General features: G+C 54.5%; 8 protein-coding genes across 8 annotated transcripts; 3 read left to right on the top strand and 5 right to left on the bottom strand.

Moving 5' to 3' along the window:
• Nucleotides 1-8: 8 nt before the first annotated feature.
• On the top strand, nt 9-1,330 carry PHACADRAFT_184827 (uncharacterized protein; the record flags this gene model as incomplete). The annotated part of the gene is made up of 2 exons (XM_007396362.1): nt 9-314; nt 368-1,330. The coding sequence occupies exons 1-2, from the start codon at nt 99-101 to the stop codon at nt 1,328-1,330; spliced, it is 1,179 nt and encodes a 392-aa protein (XP_007396424.1). The 5' UTR covers nt 9-98.
• Nucleotides 1,331-1,806: 476 nt separating this feature from the next.
• PHACADRAFT_257205 (uncharacterized protein) lies at nt 1,807-2,926 on the top strand (the record flags this gene model as incomplete). The annotated part of the gene is made up of 6 exons (XM_007396363.1): nt 1,807-1,948; nt 2,006-2,122; nt 2,182-2,393; nt 2,458-2,587; nt 2,639-2,758; nt 2,825-2,926. Coding segments are annotated over exons 1-4 (440 nt in total), but the record flags the coding sequence as incomplete, so codon positions are not given.
• Nucleotides 2,927-3,529: 603 nt separating this feature from the next.
• PHACADRAFT_209625 (uncharacterized protein) lies at nt 3,530-5,787 on the top strand (the record flags this gene model as incomplete). Its single annotated transcript, XM_007396364.1, has 14 exons — nt 3,530-3,885; nt 3,942-4,034; nt 4,097-4,157; nt 4,213-4,372; nt 4,426-4,466; nt 4,525-4,555; nt 4,608-4,649; nt 4,711-4,757; nt 4,814-4,898; nt 4,964-5,038; nt 5,096-5,146; nt 5,202-5,439; nt 5,503-5,557; nt 5,616-5,787. Exons 1-14 carry the CDS (start codon nt 3,831-3,833, stop codon nt 5,785-5,787), a joined length of 1,206 nt encoding a protein of 401 aa, XP_007396426.1. The 5' UTR covers nt 3,530-3,830.
• A 510-nt stretch (nt 5,788-6,297) lies between these two features.
• Nucleotides 6,298-7,811, bottom strand: PHACADRAFT_257207 (uncharacterized protein). Its single transcript, XM_007396365.1, has one exon. It carries the CDS (start codon nt 7,794-7,796, stop codon nt 6,447-6,449), a length of 1,350 nt encoding a protein of 449 aa, XP_007396427.1. The 5' UTR covers nt 7,797-7,811; the 3' UTR covers nt 6,298-6,446.
• A 429-nt stretch (nt 7,812-8,240) lies between these two features.
• PHACADRAFT_196184 (uncharacterized protein) lies at nt 8,241-9,810 on the bottom strand (the record flags this gene model as incomplete). The annotated part of the gene is made up of 11 exons (XM_007396366.1): nt 8,241-8,252; nt 8,305-8,338; nt 8,396-8,483; nt 8,547-8,662; nt 8,715-8,756; nt 8,815-9,076; nt 9,130-9,224; nt 9,279-9,355; nt 9,413-9,490; nt 9,551-9,572; nt 9,632-9,810. 11 exons carry the CDS (start codon nt 9,808-9,810, stop codon nt 8,241-8,243), a joined length of 1,005 nt encoding a protein of 334 aa, XP_007396428.1.
• A 241-nt stretch (nt 9,811-10,051) lies between these two features.
• Nucleotides 10,052-11,627, bottom strand: PHACADRAFT_162178 (uncharacterized protein; the record flags this gene model as incomplete). Its single annotated transcript, XM_007396367.1, has 7 exons — nt 10,052-10,261; nt 10,326-10,564; nt 10,618-10,732; nt 10,795-10,948; nt 11,002-11,139; nt 11,188-11,414; nt 11,469-11,627. 7 exons carry the CDS (start codon nt 11,625-11,627, stop codon nt 10,052-10,054), a joined length of 1,242 nt encoding a protein of 413 aa, XP_007396429.1.
• Nucleotides 11,628-11,833: 206 nt separating this feature from the next.
• Nucleotides 11,834-12,788, bottom strand: PHACADRAFT_145251 (uncharacterized protein; the record flags this gene model as incomplete). The annotated part of the gene is made up of 2 exons (XM_007396368.1): nt 12,286-12,788; nt 11,834-12,223 (listed from the first exon to the last, which is right to left on the bottom strand). Coding segments are annotated over exons 1-2 (783 nt in total), but the record flags the coding sequence as incomplete, so codon positions are not given.
• A 252-nt stretch (nt 12,789-13,040) lies between these two features.
• On the bottom strand, nt 13,041-14,113 carry PHACADRAFT_257211 (uncharacterized protein). The gene is made up of 3 exons (XM_007396369.1): nt 13,589-14,113; nt 13,468-13,534; nt 13,041-13,413 (listed from the first exon to the last, which is right to left on the bottom strand). Exons 1-3 carry the CDS (start codon nt 13,912-13,914, stop codon nt 13,141-13,143), a joined length of 666 nt encoding a protein of 221 aa, XP_007396431.1. The 5' UTR covers nt 13,915-14,113; the 3' UTR covers nt 13,041-13,140.
• Nucleotides 14,114-14,747: the final 634 nt, after the last annotated feature.

Consider the following 14,747-nt stretch of genomic DNA (forward strand, 5'->3'; position numbering starts at 1 on the left):
TGTCACGAGGTCTGAGCGGCCGCCACTTCACACACAGGGTACATTGAATCTCCGTCTTGAGCTGCAGCACCTCTCTCTTTCGTCCACCACGGCGCGGAATGTCCCCCTCAGAGCAGCAAGATGTGCAAATAACCCAAAATCGCCAGGTGTTGGAAGATCAAGAGCGCGACCTGAACAATCATTACCGCGACCTGGATTTTTCCGCCACGACCTATCAACAGATTGTCGACGACTTCCCGTTCGAAGACGAATTGCCCTCGGGCAGGTGGAAGAGCGATATCTTCTCTTCTGCTATCGAGGCTGCCTGTAAAGAGGTGCGTGATGCGGGCCTGATACGTCAGCTCGTGTCCAAACCAACTCTTCACAGAGCGAGGAGTTCGCAAACAGCTATCGTGAATTGGACAGGGACGCGACCGTCGCGTGCTTTCGTGCTGGGCTGGAAGAAGACAAGATACGCTTGCAGGAAGAAGAATCTGAGCACGACGCACTCCGTCAGACGCTTGGTGAGGAGCCGTACGACCCGCCCATTCTGTACGCGAGCCAGCAATATAAGAACACAAAGGCCTTGTGCGTCGTGGGAGCAGCGCTGCAGTCGGCGCCCCAGGTACCAGCGGCCACTCAGACTCGTGCGTCCGCCACGCCTCAAGCCAGCACCCCGAACATCTCGACACCGGCACCTGGACAAGATCGTGGCCAGGAAGCACCGACGGCAACGACCCATCCTGAACCAGGCTACGCGCTTCAACTTCGGGCTCCTCGAGTCCTCGGGCCATCGAACGTCGACTATCATGGCCTGCGGGTGGCGCTGCAGCAAGACTTGCAGACGCACTGTCCTCTTGGGGAACAGAAACAACGGTCGCCACAGCCCAAACGAGAATCACCAGCACCTCCACGCCTGCAGCCTGCACAGGAGAAAGCTACGCGCAAGAAGTCTCTGCGCGAGCGGCCTGCACGAACTCCGCCCGCGCCCGCGCCAGACGTGACTGACGCTGAACACGAGGTGCTCCAACAGTGGAATCTACTAATGCAGTATTGCGGATTGACGGCGGAGCAACCTCAGTCGTCGCTTTCGCCCCAGCCTGGCACACCACAGGCGGCCAATACTCACCTAGACCGGCAGCAGGCAAAACAGACGCAGAATGTGGCTTCTCCGACGCAGGAACCGCCGTCGCCTTCACTCAAAACTCAGTCGCCGCAGGTGGCTGTTTCAGGTAGCCCGAGTGGTTCTGAAGAACGGCAGGCAACGCCGGCTCGCCCGCAATCTGGCGCGTCGCGTCCTTTTCCAAGCCACTCACCGACGACTACCATCGTGAGTTCGGATGATTGCTAATCAGAGAGGCGTGATTAAATCGTTTCACCTTCAGTCTCTCGAGTTCGACTGTTTGGCAGAAGTCGGTGTTTGTACGGTAGATACATAAACCCCGGGAAGTCCGTACACACCAGTTAATATAATGCCGGAATATGACTCCTGGGTTGCTGTTATCGCAGCTCGATCAGGCAGCTCAATTAATAGAGTGATATACAGTAGCGAGAAAGATCTAGTGCTCACTCTTAGTGACCGCCTACAAAAGAAACAAATGCCAGGTACCCGCATAAGCCGCGCCGTCCGGGAAGGAGTGAAGCGCCGTAGAAGCACCAGCCGATTGTGTATCATTGCACAATCGGGCAATGGGCGCTTACGCGTTCACGCGTCGCTCGTCTCGCCCGCCCTTCCTGTCCCTAATCCCTAAACCCCCAACCCCCCCTCGAGTGTTGTTGCTGATGCTACTGGCGCCTATGTGCTGGCATGTTAGTTCTCGTCTAGGACCTGCTTCCCCCGCACATCCAACTTCATCGCTTCATCCATCCACCCCGAGAACGTTGTCGTGCAACGCGGTAGCGACGATTGTAGAAAGCGTTCACACGCGCTTTCGAGAATAAAACGGAAAGGATGAGCAGCGAGGGTCAGGTGAGCAGGAATTTGTGGCTCGTTGGTGACGTGGGTCTTGCTGAGCAGCTTCTACAGATCTTCAAACGCGACGGGCAGCCTATCAAGTTCTTTCTTGCTGCAGGGCCCACCTACGTGACGGAGAAGGCGGGCTTGAGACCACGGGATGTAAAGGAATTGGCAACGAAGATTAAGGTGCGCCTACGAAGATGAGATCATAGCTTCGAATCCAAATGACTTTGCGGGACCTTTAGGCGTACGGCGGACGCCTCGTACAAGACATTAGAGAGGCCGAAGTATGGATAGCAAGCGACACAGCTCTCAGGACATACAAGAGATATTGCGGGAACGACCCGGATCATCGTGCCGAAGGGGCAAGCTTTGTGCTTAAGTGCATCAAGCGCAAAGCTTTCCAAGCTGAGCGCCGTAAAAAAAGAGTACCTATGCGAGGCTGCCCACCGGGAAGGTATGCCGATTCTTGCCACTTCTCCGCATGCCGACGTGGCAGCACGCTTACGGGTACTTTGCAGGCGGTCGCGCTTTACCGCCGAGGAAGATGAATTACTCTGCCGGTGGATTGCACAGGAGATTCCTGATGTCAATACAAAGGGGCGCAACGGTGAAAGCATTCACAAGTTGTTTGTCGAGATGGCTGAGAAGGTGAGCATCACGTTCTCTATATGGATCAACACCAACTACCTAATTTATTAGGAACATTGCTGGGCTCTGGCCAAGAAGCATCCTTGGCAGTCGTGGAAGCAGCGCTACAAGGTCCACAAATACCGTCTGGACATCAGAATCGAAGAGATTGTGCAGGAAAAGCGCCTTATGGTATGTTTAAAAGCTACCTACCACAGAGAGTGTAGACTGAACCAGCATGCACGGACTGATGTCCAGGAGGAGGACGAGAACAGTATAGACAACAATGGCAGTGATGGCAAGGCAAGTGACGAAGGCGAGTTCTCTCTGGGCAGTGACAGTGAGAGCGAGGAAGACGAGGAAACGGACGACAAAGGTGAATTCTCACTGAGCAGAGACAGTGGATCTGAGGAAGACGAGGAGATGGACGATGAAGGCGAGTTCTCTCTGCATGAGGAAAGTGAAAGCGAGGAGGACATGCGGATGTCAAAGCGACGCCGTATTGACGGAAGGTGCGTTTCTGCCTTTTCTACTTTTAAAGTTTTTAATCAGAACGATATACAGATTTGGGAATAATCGCAGCCCCCTTGGCGGGCGTCCCCCAAATGCCAGACCGCCCGCATACGTCAGGGCAGATAAAGCGGGTCCCTCCACTCAAGCCACACTCGCGAGCTCTTCCCAAGCTGCGGCACGCTCGCCTCGTCACGCAAGCAGACCTTCTCCGGTCAAAGTGGACTTTGACCTCACATTGGACTCTGATAGCGACATCTGAGTGCCTTTGTTCAGGTCCTTCGCGTAAGGTTGTCGTTTCTCAAGTCCTACTACGCAATCTCGTGTACCGTTGCCTGTGTCTTGACTACATCTTGGCTTATTTACTAGGGTGCTAGACATTGCCGGGACTACGACATTCAGAGTCAGCAGACGCGCAGCTAAATGACTTGCTTACGTCATCAACTATGATGTACGGTATATTGGTCCTTTGATCCTCCACCGACCATGCGCTGTGGAGCTACGCAGCGTGCAAGCAGCGGGCACCTCTGCCTGCGACTTTCCCTAACAACCACTAGGAGGGCTTCAGTGAAATGAGCGTAATACTTCAGCAAATATTCGAATTAGCAATATTGCGGGTTAAACCGCAAAGCTCTGCGGATGCCACGACACACGCGAACGGACGAGATCCTCTGCTACATCAGGCGAGGAATGTACGCGATTACTCCAGTCGAGGCTTAGGCCAGGAAACCTGCACCACTCCTGTCGACATACCATGTCGCATTCGGTATACCATCTTGGCCGGGCTGTGGCTTGCGACCTTTCTTTCGGTGCGTACCCATGTACACCCCGTCTTCCTGACTTTGTTAAGGCTAGGATCAGTCAGCTAACTGTAAGCAAGCATTCTCTGGACCTGACCTGCGCGAAACTTACTCCTTTCATTCCACGCAACGGCTTTTAGCTACCCTCGTGGCTACCGGTATGCCGTTACCGTCTATGCACCTGGTAGGTCCTCGGGCGACTAACGGGCATCTCTCACAGTACTTCCCGACATATCGTCTGAGTTCCACCAGTCGCACCAAGCGGGCTGGCTAGGAACATCGTCAGTCCCTTCCCCTCATATAACTGGAGCTCTCCTGACCAGTGTTGGTCGCTAGATACCTGCTGGCGACGTGCACGTTCGCCCCTCTCTACGGACGTCTGTGCGACATCGTAGGACGCAGGGTTGCGGTGCAGATGGCGATCCTGCTGTCGCTGGTCGGGTGCATCATGAGCGCGTTGGCGAACAACATGCTCGTGCTCATCGTCGCACGATTTGTAAGGAGACTGCAGCGTTCAATATTTCGGCTGCTAATATGGGTATGTTGTAGGTCGGAGGGCTTGGAGGCGGTGGGGTGATGACGGCCGCAACGTAAGTATGTCTCCCAGGAAAGGGGGCCCTTGTTAATCGCGTCTCACTCTATGAATAGGATAGTGACAAGCGACCTATTTGAGCTGCGGGTATGTTTGCTGGGGCTGTTCCTGTGTTTTATCTTCGCTAATGTCTTGCCAGAGCCGAGGTATAACTCAGGGTCTGGCTATGGTCTGTAATAGCGTACGTTACTCAAGAGCTATCTATCCGCTGTCTTCTTATGCTGATCATACACTAACTATAGATTGGCATGGGTATGGGCGGTCCTCTTGGAGGCTTCGTCAGTGATTGGTATGAGGCCGTATCAAAATGCCAAAGGAAATTGACTGACCCAAATTCTCCTGTAGGTTCGGTTGGAGATGGGCGTTTCTGGCGCAGATACCGCTGTTTTGTCTGTCATTCATCCTGATCACATTCAGTCTACGTTACTCCGTGAGCCTCTGAGCCAGACAGACGGCATGCCTATGGGTATTACTCGAACTAACCCCGAATTGTAGAATCCCGACGGAAAGGGCATGAGAGAGATGTCGAGAAGGATAGACTTCACAGGGACAACAATCTTGTTTGGATCTGTGAGTCGCGCTACTCTTTGCAACCGAGCTACCTGCGTAACCGATCGCTGTCGCTAGGTCCTCTGCTTTCTCCTTTTTCTCAGCTACCACGCAAATGACTATCTGCCTGTGCGTACTGCCCTGTTTGATGAATCATATCTCTGCCTCACGTCGTCCATGCAAGTGGTCCGACCCCCTCGTCCACTGGCCCTTCGCAGGCTTTCTCGCCCTCGCTCTGCTCTTTCTTCTCTTTGAACTCCTCTTCGCGCACGAACCGGTACTTGCCCCCTTCCTTCTCAGGCAGAAGGTTCCGCTGTTAGTTGGCATCAGCAACTTTTGCATCGCGATGTGCAACTTTGCCGTTCTGTATTACTTTCCAATGTGGTTCAGGACGGTCAGACTGGACAGTGCTGGGCGCGCCGGTAAATCGTCATGACTAGAGCAGTAGCGACAGGCTAAGCTAACGCTAACGCCCGCGCATCCAGGTGCCCATTTGATTCCTAATGGTGTCTCCTTCTCTGCAGGGTCGCTTTTCGCTGGGTAGGTCGTCTTTCTCCGCGATGCATGTACTTGATATTGGACGCTTGACACCTTTCAGCTGGGTGATCCGCTACACGGGCGTGTACAAGAAGCTTGACCTGCTCTTTGGGCTATTCCCTATCATTGGCACAGTCCTGCTGATCATGATGCGGGAGACATCCTCTCCGTTCCAGCTGTGGTTCTCCATCGCAAGTAGCCTCTTCTCTGCGCTGATTATTAGCACGCACTGACGCTTTGCATATGGAAGGTTCCACTCGGCTTCGGCAACGCCGTGGCCCTCCAGGCGATGACGATCGCTCGCCTCGCCCACCTGCCCGAATCCTGCATCGCCGTCGGCACGGGCTTCGGCCAGCTCTTTCGCGGCCTCGGCCAGGTCAGCGGCGTTGCGGTTTCGTCGGCGATCTTCCAAACCGAGTTCAACGACAAGCTGCGGCGCCACATACACGGACCGAACGCTGACGAGGTGCGTCGAGCTTTCGCCGATGTTCAGGTCATGCCCGAGGCTGACCGGGTTGCGGTCCTGGTACAGACGATACAGAGAATCAGGCGAGCTGCGAAGTTCGTCGAGCACCTGCCCCTCGGACTTCAGCGTGCGGTCAGAGACGCGTACGCGGAGAGCATACAGAAGGTCTTCTTGTTTGCAGTGTGCGCTGCATTGGTGGCGTACGTTGCACGCCTTCCCGTGAGCAACACTTATACGTGCATGCGTTGAGTATCGGGCTAATGTTTGCTCAGATCCCGGACAAGAAGATAGATGATGGGCATGGAGAAGAAAGCCGAGATGCGTAGTCATGGGCACTTTGGCCAGCGAACTTGAGTGAGACAGTTTCTTGCATATAGAGTTCGAGCAAAACATTGTTTACATCGAGCACCCCACTGTACAAAAGCATCATGGTTCTAACATTGCATCCAGCGTTGTCTTGACCTCTCTAATAAGCGTGTTAGCCAAGTCCTCGTCTAATGAGGCTTTACCCCAAGTAAAAGCAACATTTGTGGTGCCTTCTGGCGACCCGACGACATTCACCTTGACCGCAGCGCCACGCACCACGTCGCATTGCGCAAAGAATACATTACTTATCGTCCACCTGGATACTTCTCCTTCCTGCTTTGCGACAGGGAACGGCCCTAGGTTTGATAACCCCATCCCCGATGCCCGCCTCTTGCCCAATATCCCGCGGAAGTATGACTCGGCGACGCCGCAACGGAACAGCAAGCGGAGTTTTCCAAGGAGCTCGGGTGCGCGGGACACGCTGCCATGTAGTTCTTTGCCAAACGCACGCGTAGCTTCCCAGGAGAAGTCCCCGCCGCCCACGAGCACCGGACGCAGGGGCGAGAAGAAGTACACCGTCGAGATGTGGTTGCAGAGCCCGCGCGGCGGCACGCCTGTGAAGCGGCGCAGGGACACCGGTACGGCAACGTTGACGGTGCTGCACGCGGACGCCTCTTCGGACCGTTCCTCTGCGAGCACCCGCGCGAGCACGCCGACCAGCAGGGTGTGCAGGAACGCAGTCAGTGTCGTCCCATGCTCGCGGCAGCGCCTGAGGATCTCGCGTGTCTGCGCTGCGGAAACCGACCAGCACCGCACGTGCATGTCAAGCGATGGCACAGGCGGTATGGAGTTGCCTGTCCAGGCTGTCGCAGAGGGCAGCCACGATTTTGGCACGAGCAGCTGGTAAAGCAGGTGGAAGATGCTCGACCACGAGAGCGAGATATTCATGTAGGCCTCTGTAGGTTCTGCGAGCGGTATCGCTTGCGGCACAGCGACTGTCCTGTCGAACTCTTTAGATTGGTCGGTGGCGGTGTCGTTCAATGCGGACAGCAGCGTCGCGTGCAACGCAGGTCCGCTCTGCCCGTCGGCGATGGCATGGTGAGCTGCGAACACGACGGTGGCGCCGTTCACAACTGTCACCCGCCACAGCGGGGCAGACGTCCCAAGGGCAAACGGTCGACCAAGTTGAGCGCGCAGCAATTCGTCGACGTCAGCCGCGCTGTCTTCGAGGAATTCCACTACGGCGTCTAGGTCGACCTCGGGCAGGCGTACGTATTTCGGAATGTCTGCCCGCGTGACCCCTGCGGCGATTTGCATCCCGAGCCCGGCATGCGTTTGCATCATAGTGTGCAATGCGGGGTAAATCACTTCTTTTGTCAGAGGCGTACCCGACACGGACACGTATTTCCCCGCAATGGCGACGCAGGAGTCGAAGCCGAGCTGGCTGAGCAATACGTGGTACCGCTCCATAATGCCTGCACAGATCGAGGCACTCAGCTCACAGAACTATTAAAGTTTACCAGAGCATCTTACCTGCATCGCGAATGACCGTGTCAGGGCGCGACGACATTGTGATGGTTCACGGTGAGTACGTCGTGCTGCGGAACTGTGAGTCACCACGAGTAAGACATCGGCGAACACCGAGTACTGTAGCCTGACGCTCTGGCTGCATGCCAAAGAGACGCGAACATAAGGACCATAATCGAGAGCGTCCAGCAGTCTATCGAGATGTCGGGCGGGGATAGTCTTTACATGTACAACAGCTCCGGATAGTTCTTGGTTGGAGAACGGTACGAATAAGTCTGAGGGCGCCTAGCGAGAGTACAAATTGCTATTGCTATTGATATCGTTATCATATTCCTAGGGTAAGAAAGGGTCGAGTCCTGGTACGCAAATACATATGTGCCCTTACTCTTAGAAATAAGCCTGATGAGAAAGGGTAAGCGAAAAGTGAAGTGCGTAAGCGAACAACGCTTACTGCAGCGTTGGGAGGGCTGGCGGCGCCTCCAAGACTGCATTGAGAAGACGTCAGCGCACTGTAAAAAGGGATTCGCGAGGAGGCAGCATACATGTTAAGCGGCCACGAAGTGAAGAAGAACGTGTACCGTTTCGACTCGGCACACGCCTCGGCCAGCTTCTCGAGCTCAAAGTACTCGCCTGGAATGAACACTTGAGCTTGAGCGCGCCGCACTTGGGTACTCATAGAAAACAGGTACACACCGATAGGCATACCCCACAGGCCGAGTAGCGTCGAGTGCATGTGCGGAGTGCCCTCGGGCTTCGGCCAGCGCTCAATGCAAGGCTGGTCAGAGGCGATCGCCGCGAAATGGTTGTCCCTGCGCCGGGATGAACATCATGACTCTTAGCGAGCACAATCAAGTAGCTCACCAAAGGAACCTCTTCATGTCCTCAGACTGGTCAATCCCAGCGCTGCGAGGACAGTTCGTCAGCTACCTCGACGAACAAGTATGCCGGGAATCGCACGCACAAAGCTTCTGGCTTCGCTGAGAGTGACTCACGCTCCGCCCGCGTCGCGGCATACCACTTCTGCGTGAAGCCGCCACGGTAGATGAGGATGTCGCCAGTCTTGAACGTGACGCCTTGCTTCTTCGCACACGCCTCGAAGTCGCTTGCTGGGATCGCGTGCGTCGACCAGGGATCGTACGGCAGTGGCTTCTTGCCGTCCTCCGTGTAGAACCTTACCATGTCGAGGAGCACGCCACGGCCGCAGATGCCGTGCTGCGCCCAGTCTGCGGAACACTAGTAAGTAAGGGAGGGAGGTTTTAGGGAGCGAAACTCGTACTATGGATGCCAAGCTTGATCTTGTGTATATACCTTTTCAAATCTTCGGGGTCACTGATGAAGAAGTGGCCTAAAGCGAACTCGGAAGCAGGAATGCTGGAGCGTGCACATTCACATGAGAGGTCCGGGGACGATCAAGGTGAGACATACTTTTGATAAAACACATTGTGGCCGTTGAAGATACCAAAGTGGCGGAGCCCGTCCCACTGCGTGCCAGATTGGGTGTTCTGCCAACAGGGCCTCATAATTTAAACCGCAAACATTATCTGTCGCAACGAACTCACGATGGAGATTGTGTCATCGTTGCTGCACTCGTCAAGCATCCACTGCGTATGAATGGCCGGCTGACGCTTGAACGTCGGCTACCGAGGGGAGAAGTCAGCTCATCCGTACGACGCAACCACCGTGCACACGCTAAGTACTTTGCTCGGGTAGTTAATTGGTCTTCAGGGCAAGTTTCAGCACTCCGTCCCAATCCGTGTACCGAGAGCATGGACACTCACAGGTTCAAGCAGAACGTCTTGCCTATCTTGATCTCCTTCGCGGCCTCGCTGATGACTTTCTCAGTGAGAAGGTTCACGGTCCCAAGCTCGTCGTCTTTGCCCCACACTTCCCAAGCACAGCCCGTGTACTCGTGGAAGTGGGGGAGTTCGTCAAAGCTGGGGAGCTTTCTGTCAGCCATGTTCAGGTATGCTAGCTGGTACAGGGAAGGGGAATTAAGGACGAGGCGGAGGATGACGCTGCGTACGCTGTTTTAAACACGACCGGGCACATCGGCCACAGAATCCGCTCCATGTCACCGATCTCAGAGAGTGGTCACCAGGACGCTCACGTATGGATCTAACACGCGAAGACTTCGATCAAGAAACGATTGCCATGAGTACATGTCCTGAAGCAATTTACCACTCTATCGCGATCAACATCTACACTGAGCCTCTGATAAACGGGTGTAGCAGTGCGTCCTTGGGTGTCAACCGCTTCGCGGGGTCTAAGGCGAGACATCTGTCTAGCAAGTCGATGAATGACATTAGGACTTTGGCCTCATCGTCCTTCAACTTCGCCGACGCAGGCGGCATGAGCCTCGCGCGGAGGTCTCGGGACGGTTTCGTGATGTGCACTTGCCTCACGACGTCCTAGAGTTTGGAGTTCCATTAGCATTCCGAACGAGGCTCCGATCGACTCTTAAAATACACGCACCGCTCCTGTAACTCTGTCCTTTTCAACGCTCTGGAAGGCACCAAGGTCGTCAAAGTACATGTCTCCGAACTTGGCCTTCTTAATGATCTTGGAATTGAAGCGGCCCTTCAGCTCCATCATCAGCAAGAGCATGTGGTTATTAGACCGTCCAGGGAACAGGATCTTGCCGGTGTACAACTCGTAAAGAGTGCAACCAATTGACCACATATCCAGAGATGGATCATACGGATAACCGATGACTTCGGAAATCATTAGGCTCACACGGAGATCCGGAAGGAAAAGTATGACGCACTAATCTCTGGCGCACGGTAGAATCGGCTGACCAGGTAGGGGGTAATATCATTTTCCGAGGCGTCGGAAGCGGATCCCAAGTCACACAACTTGAGCACGGTCTTCTGCTCATTGACCTGATAGACCAAGCGGAAAGACCGTCAGTAAGGCACACTTCGGTTTGTTCGCGATTACCTACCAGGATATTATCAGGCTTGATGTCCGCGTGCATGATGTTGCACTTCTTCAACAAGCCCAAGGCCAAGAACAGCTGGTGAGCGTAAGCTCGCACGGCACGAATGTTGAGACCAACATCCTTGCCAAAGCGTTTCACGACGTCTCGAAGGTTCATGCTAGACATACATATTAGATATGATGCAGTAAAGAACGTAGAGCTACAGCTGACCTCAGAGACTCGAATACTAGGCACAGATGACCGCGGTGCTCGAACGTCCTCTCGAGACGGACAATGTGCTTCTTGTCCTCCGGATCCGCCTGCTTGAGCTTGTGCAAGATTTGAGTCTCTTTTTGACCAGCTCGATACCTAGATAACGATAAGTAAAGAAAAGCTGGGTAGTGAAGTGCGACTCACATCGATTCCTGGCAACGTATGATCTTGATAGCGACCTCTTTACCGACTTCATTTGCCTCACCGCTGAGCACACGTGCTTTGACGACGTTGGCGAACATGCCCTTTCCGAGGGACGAGAAAACCTGGTAACGACCGCCATCAAGCTGCTCTCCCAAGATGACCTGGTAATAACCTTCGGGATCGGAAGCAGAGTCGAGGGTCGTGGTGATCAAGGCCGGAGCAGCGGGCTTAATCCCAGACTCACGTCAGACGGCGTAAACGCGGCAGCTGAACGTACGTACCGCAATCTTCTTGACTTTCTTGACCTTCTTTTTCTTCTTCTTCTCCGTACTAACGACAGCGAACATGTCATCGATGTCCTCCTCTTCTTCGTCCTCCACCTCCTCCACAACCATCTCAACGTCCTCGACCTCACCGCGGCGGTTGTTGCCGTTCCCCATTACGATCCTGGCCTCATCTTCCCGTCGATCGAGACTGGGGTCGTAGTCAGCAGCCGAAATCTGGTCCTTGTTGCCGTCCTGCGTCTGGGCTTTAATCTGCTCATCTTGGTCACCGTCTTTCTGAAGTGAGAAAGAACTAGGAGCAGGAGACGCTGACATAGAGTCGCGTTTGCCTATGTATGCGATCATTAGCTGGCATCAGAGCAATTTTCGGCGGCGTCAGCTTACCATCTGGGGTCACCGATGCTCCCGGGGTGACAGAGGGAGGAGGCGTGACTGCGACACTCTGTAATCGGGATGACGTATGATCAGAAACAGCAGAAGTAGCAGTAGGCGGTTCGGCCGCACTGCTAGGTTCCGGGGAAGGCGTCGCAGTCGGGGCAGTATTGATGGAGCCAGCGTACTTGGCAAGGATGGCCTGACGTTTGGCTCGGCGTGCGGCTAGAGTTTCTTCGATCGGTGGCGGAGTAGCCAAGTCCAGCTCTTGTTCAGGTTCGGGCGCTGGTGCTGACGCAATATGTGGGGATGATGTTTCAGCTGCATGCGAAGGCCGCGACCGTCGTTCTGGAGGGGTAGGACTATGATGGGGCGAGATCCTGCATAAAAAATGGTGAGCACCTGGTGGGACAGATGTAGATTAAGACCTTACGATACTCACTCTCCTTCCTCCTTCTCCGACTCTTCAGGCCGAGCAGTACCGTTACCGTTCGGGTGTTGACGAGGGAAGCCGTGCCTTCCAGCTTCCCGCTTCAACTCTTCCCTACGGCTGTCGTGCCGCCGGTGATGGTGGTCTCTGCTCCTTTCCCGGTCGTGGTGCCTGCCATCGCGCCTATCCCTCGAATAGTCCCCCGACCTCCGTTCGTGATCTCTGCTCCCCACTCCGTAGTCTCCCTTCCGCCTGTCTGCGCTGTCCCTCCTATCTGCCGGAGGTTTCCCGCGCGGCGAACCCAGGTGCGCGTCCCGCCATCCGCGCGACCCCGAACGAGGCCGCTTGTGCGAGAGCTCTGGGCTGCCATCCCACGGACGCTTTGACCCTGAGGGTACGTTAGTCATGCTTCAAATACTGGTGTTTACAGAGGGCCGCACGATAAAAACAGATGAAATCAGAGAGTCGCTCGACGTACAGACCGTGCTCGTCGTCGTCGAGAAAGGTGGATGTATGCACCTCCGGGCGCCCGATTTCGTTTGTAAGTATCGAGTTTGTTTGGACGTATTTGGCACAACGCCGTCCATAAACGCCAGGTGTTACTCACGGTTCCGAGCTGGGGCGCATTTGGAAGATTTAAAGATCTGTCCAGTATGACATACCGTGTCTTGGGATCCGGGGCATTATCTGAATAATTTTGAGGTCATCTTACCCCGGAGCAAGCCTTAATATCTACGTCAGGCCGAAGCCAAATTCAATAAAGTCTACGATACGGTAATTAACAGGCTCGATGTAGAGTACACGTAAGTACACTAGTCAGTATACAACGGCAGGCGGCCAGCACCCTTGTCCAATACAAGGTACAAACTATCCAAACACTATTGCCGTCTGCGAAGCAATGCTCGCGAGATGTCCACCGCTGACCGACGCTATCTGCGTGGCACGCGCCTTGTCCGCCATGCGCAGCCTATGCTCTAGGATGACCACCGCCAGCACGATCTCATCTGCCATCTCCTCCGCGTCTTCATGCATCGATATCATGGGCGGCAGCCAGATGTGCTGTCCGTTGACAGGTTGTTTGACGCGCGCACGGTCGAGCCATGCTATTGGATTTGCGGATGGCTTGTCGTCGGCGTACAGCTGCAAAACTCTACATGAGCGAAATGAGAAAGGCGTTGGCGTAGGAGCACTTACAGCCAACTGGTTCCAGCTCAAAGACCACCAGGTGTATCTCGAGCCGTGCACATGCATCCTTGCCGGGCTGTGAGTTTTTGTCAGCAAACAGCGAGTAGAATGTGCAAGTAGCGGTACGTACAGAGTGTGCAACAGCGGTACCTCCAGCCACTGATTCAATTGAATATCGGCACCGCCTACAGTGAGGTGGTCAGGTAGGAGATTGCGTCGCTGGATGACTCCCACGCTGACGGGGCCGCTCCCGTCTACGATGCGGGTGACACGGGTCGTCGTCGCATACTTGTCCGAGTGCACGGCGTAGTGCTTTGACGGCTGCCCGTTAATTGTGATCGTAGTGTTATGAGTGCAATTCCGCGTGAACTGCAGCACAGTGCTTGCGAACAGCGGGGTATTTTGGGTAGCTTGCTTAAGTTCGGGGATGTCGACGAGGGTAAGTTGGGACTCCATTTATCACTATAGCACAGTAAACAAATGTACGGCAGAAAGGAAGAGAAGACTCTGGGGCAGCGAAAAGCTGGAGAGCGGTGAGCCAGCCTGTGCTGGTTTTATACCCCAGCTTATCGTCACAGACCCAGGATCGAGAACCGTCCCTTAGTGTTAGAGTCACAGCTTCGTCTCCGGGCGGTGCATGAGATGTTTGGACACTGAATATGTAGCAAACCTTGCTATGACCCTGAGTCATACGCACCCTCTCGATAAGCGTGCGCTGCGATGTCAGTCGGAAGGGCGTACCTGAATTCCGTGATGTATATTCTCTGCGGCTGCGAACTACATCCTCCGAGCGAGTACTAGTCATCGCGCAGGCCGGACGATGACTCGATGTGCTAGACCACTGCAGCGTTCCCCATGAGGAAAAAACGAAGCCATGGCACCTCAGCTCTCGATTACGCTGGCCACGGCAAGCATAGCTCCACACGGTAAGCCAGCAAAGCCTAACTTACGGCGTGACGGATATGGGCGCTGCAGAGGAAGGACAAGAGACAGAGTTTCGCCCTGATCTCAGCCTAATTTGTCCGGATTCTGGGAAGCTTTATCATTTATTCTTTTCTCATTCAAACTTGTCGAATATGCCTGTAAGTAATTCCGCACAATCTGCCCGGGCATTTCTCCGACAGACTTCCGATACTTAGCGCTCAGTGCTCAGTGCGCGAGCACTCACGTAATCCGACTGCTGACTGGTATTCAGATTTTTTCAGAGCTTTCACGTGTTCATTTTTAAGCACGTAAACTCCGGATGGCTTCACGAAGTCTCGCACGAAGTCCTCGATGGATTTCGTGGC

The sequence above is a fragment of the Phanerochaete carnosa genome (assembly GCF_000300595.1).
Source record: "Phanerochaete carnosa HHB-10118-sp unplaced genomic scaffold PHACAscaffold_5, whole genome shotgun sequence".
NCBI classification, from domain to species: Eukaryota; Fungi; Basidiomycota; class Agaricomycetes; order Polyporales; family Phanerochaetaceae; genus Phanerochaete; species Phanerochaete carnosa.

Excerpts from the sequence above, each read along its gene's own strand:
- PHACADRAFT_257211 (XM_007396369.1), bottom strand. The coding sequence starts at position 13,914 with ATGGAGTCCCAACTTACCCTCGTCGACATCCCCGAACTTAAGCAAGCT. Across the intron at positions 13,535-13,588 it reads GTACCGCTGTTGCACACTCT|CCCGGCAAGGATGCATGTGC; the intron begins GTACGTACCGCT and ends AAAAACTCACAG. Across the intron at positions 13,414-13,467 it reads TGAGCTGGAACCAGTTGGCT|CTGTACGCCGACGACAAGCC; the intron begins GTAAGTGCTCCT and ends AGAGTTTTGCAG.
- PHACADRAFT_257207 (XM_007396365.1), bottom strand. The coding sequence starts at position 7,796 with ATGGAGCGGTACCACGTATTGCTCAGCCAGCTCGGCTTCGACTCCTGC.